At 37.3% G+C, this 8,305-nt stretch overlaps 2 protein-coding genes across 2 annotated transcripts; both read right to left on the bottom strand.

The window, feature by feature from the left end:
- Positions 1–1,966: 1,966 nt before the first annotated feature.
- Positions 1,967–5,843, bottom strand: LOC111254524 (uncharacterized). Its single transcript, XM_022815453.2, has 5 exons — positions 5,464–5,843; positions 4,747–4,839; positions 4,535–4,626; positions 3,966–4,118; positions 1,967–3,669 (listed from the first exon to the last, which is right to left on the bottom strand). Exons 1-5 carry the CDS (start codon positions 5,762–5,764, stop codon positions 3,433–3,435), a joined length of 876 nt encoding a protein of 291 aa, XP_022671188.1. The 5' UTR covers positions 5,765–5,843; the 3' UTR covers positions 1,967–3,432.
- CCDC151 (Coiled-coil domain containing protein 151) lies at positions 5,844–8,097 on the bottom strand. Its single transcript, XM_086975058.1, has 3 exons — positions 7,960–8,097; positions 6,685–6,879; positions 5,844–6,377 (listed from the first exon to the last, which is right to left on the bottom strand). Exons 1-3 carry the CDS (start codon positions 8,095–8,097, stop codon positions 6,054–6,056), a joined length of 657 nt encoding a protein of 218 aa, XP_086831184.1. The 3' UTR covers positions 5,844–6,053.
- Between the last annotated feature and the right edge of the window lie 208 nt (positions 8,098–8,305).

Below are 8,305 nucleotides of genomic sequence, written 5' to 3'. Positions count from 1 at the left end.
TCAAGTTTAGATCATTCAATGTGAGATAAGTGAGTTTTTTCAATCGTTTAAAATTCTATTAATTTACAGTTTATATATCATTTTATTCCCGTTCCATAATATATTGGGAGTCAATCCCCAACGTGAGGATATAAGAGCAATGTTTCAAGTCTTCCGAAAACAACCCGTATATTTAGAGTGACTATTCCACGCATATTTTACATAATAAGAGAGATTTACAGCAGAGTAGATCGGAATAACTTTGTTGATGTTATCTTAGTGACAATAAAGTAAGCGTGTTTGTATATTTTTGCACGAAAAAGGAACCAGACAAACTTGGCTGTTCGGAGAACCTTTTCTGTCTATACGAGTACTGAATATAAGTAGAGCTTGTTGTACATCAAACAGTCTGCCCTTAATAGCATAATCCCTATTTCATAACAGTAGTTGACTTCTTTTATAATAGCTACTAGAATCTTATAATTGTTGATCTCAAGCCGGTCAAGTTTTACCCTTTATCGGCTTTTCTCTTTTTTTTTTTATCGGCATAGTTTTTTACGTTTCCCTTATAGCCAATGGCCGCTATACAATACCATGATAGTATCATTGGTTTCAGTAAGATAACGTACTCAATCTAGAATCAGTATGAACATCGTATCCCTTGAAGATACTTCTCCGCAAGGATAACTGACACTATTCTATATCCTGATCATAATAACAAACAATCTCGTTAGCAATTGAAATCGTATTTATCCGTTCATAGTAACAATTTAGAGGCATCCTCTCCGAGCACTACTACGAACAAACTATATATATTATTCGTATATATATAACTAAACAAAGCATATATAAAGAATTATGCTCTACACTATATCTGGGCATTTCCATAAGTTTTTCCTTTTGTTGCAGCTGCCTGCGTTTAGTGGAACTGTCGACCGCCGAAGTCTAGCTTTGCCGTACGATACGTACGTTAGTACGTGTTTCTCTCGATTTCTTCCGGAACACTACTTTAATATCCAGATATCGGGAATACATTAAGCTGCGGTCTGTGGTCGTCATCATACAGATACAGTGAAATGGGAATTAAACCGGCAAATAACCGGTATATATGCAACTTGTTCGTGCTTAAACTGTGAGCGCGCGTCGCGGCTTGCCACTCGATCATACGGCGAAGCCTTCATACCGCAAATACATATATGAATTTTTCGACACTACTTTCGTAATTGACAAATTAAGAAAAATAGCAACTTTTCACGAAAATAATACGTTGTAAAAAAATAACATTTTTACTGGCTTTCAGCAGCTTTTCCTGTCGCTGCAGCACTGGAAAGGCATCTCGAACCTAATACTGCCAATACATCTTGTAGAAATTCACAGACTGTCTTAACGTTGAGAAAAAGGTAAATCGCGATAGCTAGTAAAAGCTGAACGTGCCGATTTCCACCTGACTTTCGTTTGGGTTACAAGTAGGCGTTGACGTATCTCGGCCAGTTTAGGTAGCTGATTCATGCTGAGACCCTTTTTGGGGTAATAGAATATCTTCGACGACCGAGATTAGCCCCAGACATGAAGTAGGGGGAACGCAAGAAATGAATGTACATGATGTTTCCTTCCTAACATTCGGCTTAAGTCACACTTTCGTGTCTTTTTTGGCACGTGCTTTTTCAAGAATGATGTTCTAAAGGTGATATAAGCGTGCGTTACGCCCCGTCCTTTAAATACCAACATGACTTAGTGAAACCTATTAAGTTATTTCATATGAGAGGTTCAGCATCATATAAGTGCAAATAGAGTGATAACTGTATATAATTAATGCAAAAAGAATCAACACGTAGCAACTGGCATAAAAACTTGATTTGTCCAAAATATTCCCATCGATATCCGCAAAAGGTATTATCTCGACGGTGAAAAAGAACCGCTTTAAAACGAAACTTCTTTGTCACTGTATCAATAACTATCGATTTTATCTATTGTATTCGTTCTTTCTTTATTTAAAGTTTCATCATGGAACCTCCGGCTTCACCGCTGACATTATCTACTGCCCATGGTTCTTTTGTATTTCCGTACAGCTATAGAAATGATTGCAGGCAGTGTTATTGCAATGAACACATGTCTCCTTATTTAGCATCGTGGTCCTTGCTATAGCTTCTTATATGACATAAAAACTTTAAGCTGCATAATTATTTCTATTAAGTAGCTGTATACAATCGTGGCGGTTTATATAGTTGTACCTTCTTACAACTTTATTTATTCTATTGGCTTTATTGAACTCTATTGACGATTGAATTTCAGACGCTGAAAGCATTTTGCTTACCGTAGAAGAGCGCTGTCACCGCTTTGCCCCTGTAAGAAAATTTTACTTTGTGCTCGCGTCGCAGTTACATCTCATTAACACAAATATATATATATATATATATACATTTGTGTGTGTAGAGGTAGTAAGAGAAAAACCAATGGAAGTGGATTATGAGATAAGAACAGACTTTCGTTATGTCGTATGTAGGCCACAAGCATTACTAGTAGAAGCATTTGCCTATGGCGCCGAGTTTTATGAAAATCTACCTAGAAAAGAAGATCGTCAAGCTATTGCATAGTGGCTTCTTTTCGGCCGTCAGTGTGATACGTGGTGCCTTACGCTATAATTGGACGTAAGATAAATATGTTAAATCCTGAGGGACACGATCTGATAAAAAACCAAGCCATCAGGAAACGAGTGACTTAGTTATAGCTTAGTTTAAGGAACATGATAAAGTGCACTAACTTATCTATCTTTATATTAGTTCCTCGTATCAAATGGCGATGTAAGTAAGCTTACTATTGTTTTACACATAGTTGAATATTACCTATCATTAGTATCTCTTTGTTTAGTTGAGAGGGAGAGGAAGAAAATACTCTGAGCGTTATAGTATATGACAATTAAGTTTTCAGTAATGTAAGTATGTTCTTATGAATACTTTATGCGAATTTAACCATTATTTAAGACAGTCGTCGCTAGGTTCGCTTAGACACAAACTTTACACACGCCGCCTATATAATTAATTCACTTTTTTGGTCAAAGACTTTTGTTCAAAAAAAGAATGTAACGGCATAACCGGCACGCCCTTAATAACATAACCACATCGAGTTAGACAACGACCGTTTTTGTTCGTTCATGTAGGCTTATTCAATTCTATTGGTTAAATAAAAGAAATTTGAATAGCAATTTTGCTGGAAGCCATCCTTATAAGCTTCTTTTAGTTACCCTTCTAATCATTTTTGCAACTATTTGATTAATTTTTTTGCGTTGGTGTGATTGGCTATATTTTTTTCTCAGAAAAATTGCCAATTGCTACCGGTCTGTGTGAAATACATATGTAGATATATTGATAAAATTGGAGGATTAAACCATAATCTTAACAGAGAATGGTAATAATTTTTAACTATCAGCGATAATAACTACTTTGCGATATCAACTCAGAATAAACGATTGTGATCTTCAGCCGATAAGCCTTGATCCAGGTTTCTGCTATTGCCGAAAATGTTTGAGGGTTCAAGCTCTCCTAAGTCCACACGTGCAACGGACAACGGGCTCTCCCGATCTTTCTCGACGGGACTTCCTGGTCTGGAACTCGTATGCGTAAGAAAATCGCGCCAATCTTCAGGCGAACGTCCCGAGGCTGAGTGTTCAGATAGAAGATCGTCGGGGTGTAACTGTAAGCATTTAATTATAGTTTAACATATAATGTTTATACTGAAATGAATACAAGTGTGTATTTTAAATTAAAGACAACAATAATCAATCTTTTGAATTATAGTCGAATAATTTCTCATCAAATCATTGTAGCATTGCAATGTAAAAAAATAAGTTGTCTAGAACAAAAACAATTTTCTCTTGTTTTCGTTTTTATCGCCCATATTGTTAAACGAAGTTTATATAGCAAGTGAACCATGCATCGTAACAAGAAAATTACTGAGATTTACTTAAGAACAAATTTAGTACGACTTACGATGTAATCACGAAATCGGTACTCTTTGTAGGTTGTACACCGATCTCTCTGGTCACGATATTCGTTCTGGCAGGTCTCACGGCTCGTATTAGATGGATGTCTACGTGAAGCATGCAAACGGTCTATGGACCCAGATTGATGAGCACCCCTAGACTATTACGCCATAGTAAGATAAATGTTATGAGATAGTAAAATATGCCTCTGTATAAAATAATAGGTACCTTTAATTTTACTTAAATGAAGTAGATTGGAATATTGATCTAATTCAATATGCTGTCGAACCCCAGTACATAGCTTCGGCTAACCTTCCTCTCGTACTATTGCGTGAGGCAAAGTGGCACCTATTATTAAACGTTTCCATAACTGCAAGCATGCTTCTGCGAGCAAGATACATTAACTATGTTGTAACACTTATTATATGATGTACTTGCCATAAAATCAAAAACCCTTAACCAAGAAGCTTGCCCCTATTTCAATAATACATGCTCAATTTAGCTCACTCTGTTACTTTATATCTCGCAGGTGGGACTGAAAGCTAAAAATTAATTTTGCTATTTTTTTTTACTCACATGGTAATCGCTGATTTCGTTATCAATGCGCGCTGATTCATTGGACCTCCAGTCATGATCCACATCACTTTCAACTCGCTCAGTACGACCACCTACACATTACGTCAAACGTGTGTATATATATGTTTTTCTTCAATGCTTGTTGTACTTTTTGTTCAATTAAAAGCAAATAATGGCTCAATTAATTGTTTGCTCAAAACTAATTCACTTACGCTCCTGCAGCTCAGTACTATGACGTCGGCGATTATGGTAAGACTCTCCTGTAGGGGGCGGCATATCGTATCCCTCCAAATAAGTTAAATCGGCTGTGAAATTTTATGTCTTCATATTAGAGGTAAAGTCAATAACGATAAGGTAAAAAGAAGCAGGGTATGGTCTTGAGTTCTGCACTTACATAATAAAAACGGCTACCGCCACAAATCCAATGTATTTTATTTAAAGTTGCGTATTACCACCTATGAATTTAATGGCATTCAAAACGTTTGCGTAATTTTATTAATAGGTCAAGTTAGGTATGTGTAATGTTTCTACATTACATGAAATAAATAAAGCTAGATGGTCTTCTTTCGTTGGTAGCGTACGCTTATGATACGTGCTTAAATCTAAATCCTATGGGCGCAACTACAATAAATACAAACATTTGTTTTGTATTCCATCTTGTGTTCCAGTTTGTATGCATCGAATGCATTATATCTTAAACGCACCATACAACTTATCAAGATGCACGCATCAAGGAAACATTGATCCGTATCTGTCATAGAACGGTGTTCGTGCGTTGACTTTTCTCCAGCAATTCGCATTGGTTTTTTATGTTTTTTTTGACACCTCGAGTATCTGTTATATATTCTCAGTCCTTTCTTATCGTTTACCTATTCGGGAGGAACAATGGTCGCTGATATACTACTACGTTAATCCTTACTTCTACTTACTATTAGTTGCATCGGAGCGTCTGTGATAGTCACTGCGTTCGGTCGCTTGCTGTAAGTGTCCAGGCAAAGATTCTTGTGCTTCTGGGCGATGGCTTTCGGCAGTAGCAATCTTTTCAGCGGCTTTCCTCTGTTTAGCTTCCTCGACTAACGTCTTTTGTTCGTCCAAACGTTCATGAATTGCCGCCAACGACCGCTGAGAACAATACACACGAACTTCACGCTCCGACATTTCAATGGCCCTCTCTGCTTCGACACCTTTAGCCTCAAGTTTAGCTTCCACTTGAGCTTTTTGCTCAATCATATTTTGTACCTCCTGCTCATTATTACATTTTTATTAAGATTATTACGATCAAAAAAAGAAAAAAAAACAGTATAGAACATTACCATATTTTAATAAGGCTTTCTTTTATTGTAAACAAAAGTTAACCTTCAAAAATGCTGGCTTTTTGTCGTGATCGCTCTGTGCAACATTACCCCAGTTAGCTAGAGGCACCGTAATTTATAAGCCAAAGCTAGGCATAAAGTCATTATAAATCTTTTGAAAACTCAGACAGATCAGTGTGTGCTTTCAGACTCCACGAATTGTTTTTTCAAATTGAAGTACTCGTAATAATAAGCATTCGCTTCGCAACATTTTGGAAATTACATACCTTTATATCGAGTTTTAATTTTAGTGGGAGAGCGACGGAATTGGAAAGGGTTAGTGCTGGCATTACCTTTTCCTTTGCTAAATGGAACATCTTATCAATACTTTCTGCTTTTTGCTTATGAGCTTCCTGGAGTTCAGCCTCGAGGTGCCTATAGTCCGCTATAGCTCCTCGGCTAAGTCTGCTGTTTCCGGCAGATCCAGGCGAGTTTGTCTGACCGGGCTTACACGCGTCCATTTGAGAGAGAGCGCTTTCTAGCAAAGCGTTCTGTTCACAGAATTAGAAAGTAAGAATCAAATTCATGGTTATAAGATATTGATCATATCGTCCGTAGTTGCTTAAACTACTGCACAAGGGATCTCTCTCCGCGTTGCTTCCCTGCAATAGTTGTTTGTTATCAAAAGCTCCCACACTTAAAGATTTTTTGCTAATTGCAGGATTACCCCCATTAAGCCAGACCGGTAGATAACTACGCTGCCGCTTTGCCATCTTAAAAGCTATATATAATGTAAATTTAACGGAAAATCTATCGTCGTATTTAAGTTTTCTGATTTAAATGAACACGACTACTTACAATCGTGTGTGTATCTGCGGCCAGTTTTTCATGGAGTCGCTTGACGTCAGCCGATTTGGCCTCAAGGCGTTTTTTCGTAAGCGTCCTTTCGCGAACTTCCTTCGCCGCGTTTTGCGCCACCCGCTCCCAGGCGTTAGTCACTTCCTCTGCCTGGTTTCGCTCGTCCCGGAGGCGGGTAAGCTCTTTACTTTTTTCCTATTGAGATTTTTCAACGACCACGCCATATTTAACAAGAATATTCTGAGTAGGTTTCGTTATGAAACACGAGCCACATGAATGCAGCCTCTTAAATAAACGAGAATTTGATTTGTATTATTGGACATAGCTTAAAATGTGATTGTCATTCGTATTGGACTATTTGTATGTAACCCTTTCGCGGCAGGCTTGGCGAGTTTACTATACCAGATAGTTAGTTAATTAATAACAATTTAATAATTAGGTGAGCTTTCTGCAGTGAAAGCTGTATTTACTTATAAGAATGGACCGCATAATTTTTTATGTGTATTAATAAATTTTCATTAAAATAACTGAAAAATTTCTCATTGTCTCACTAAAATTGATTTAATGGTGGGTACACGGTAACATCCGAAAAGTAACTGACAAAAGTCGTAAGTTCGCGACTAATTAAATTGTTGCTGTTGTAGAAATTGAATTATGAGGTAACGTCAAAATTTGGTCGGCGGTTAGTCGTGCTAGAATCTACAAGAAAAATTCATGTCTATCTTCCGGTATTATTGTTTCCTCAGATTGGGTTTAAAAATCCGAGTTCGCAAACTTGTGCCCTATCATAGCCCACTGTGTATTGATTATTGGTCAAAAGACTCCTTCTATGAACTGAAAAAACGTTTTAGTGAAAAGGCCTTAGTATTTTAGCTTGATTTTGACGCAGCCGATAGATCGGCTACTGGAATTAGTTGATACCGCTAAGAGTTGAATGCGCTAAATTTAGTTCTTCAGATACGCCTTATTCTTTTCTATTTTTTAACATTACTTATCATTAATGAGGTTCGTATTCGAAACTATGAAGTTGATTAAGATCAGTATTATGTACGATACTAATGCAACCAATTGTAGATTGTTAGCCATGAAAGAAAACAGTCGCCCACACATGTTTGTGAGATACTCCTTTTTAGCAAAAACTGATGTCTCAAGCTTTTCTAGTAGCGTTCCGATATACATATTTCAGTATAATCAACTTGACGGCTAGTTCTATTGAGTTATTGACCGTTGAGTAGCTACTCACATGAGAGAGGTATAATTTTATTTGAGACAGACCTGAATTTGTTGCTGGAGGTCCCCACGACTCTCATCCCTTAGAGCTTGGATTTTTTCGCGTTTTTCTCTCACACTGCGTTGTGCCTCCCAGAGTCGTTTATTCAACGTCTCAATTAACCTATCCTGAGTAGACGACATCTTCGCATCAACGAAAGAGATGAACTATGTACAAATGAATTCTATTTCTTGTCAGCCAAATTTGCATGTACTAGAAGCGTCGACAAGAATAGAATGTTCCTCTATTCTAATCGAGCTTTACTCTGGTCGTCGTGAGCATTAGAAACGGCAGAACCAGCCAACGTAATATACTCCGCACAAAAATGACATATTGATTATGAAATAGTGT

The sequence above is a fragment of the Varroa destructor genome, unplaced genomic scaffold, assembly GCF_002443255.2.
Source record: "Varroa destructor unplaced genomic scaffold, Vdes_3.0 BEIS01000007.1, whole genome shotgun sequence".
In the NCBI taxonomy this organism is placed as follows: domain Eukaryota; kingdom Metazoa; phylum Arthropoda; class Arachnida; order Mesostigmata; family Varroidae; genus Varroa; species Varroa destructor.
The sequence above is the reverse complement of the archived record's forward strand: the minus strand, read 5'-3'. Positions and strand labels throughout refer to the sequence as shown.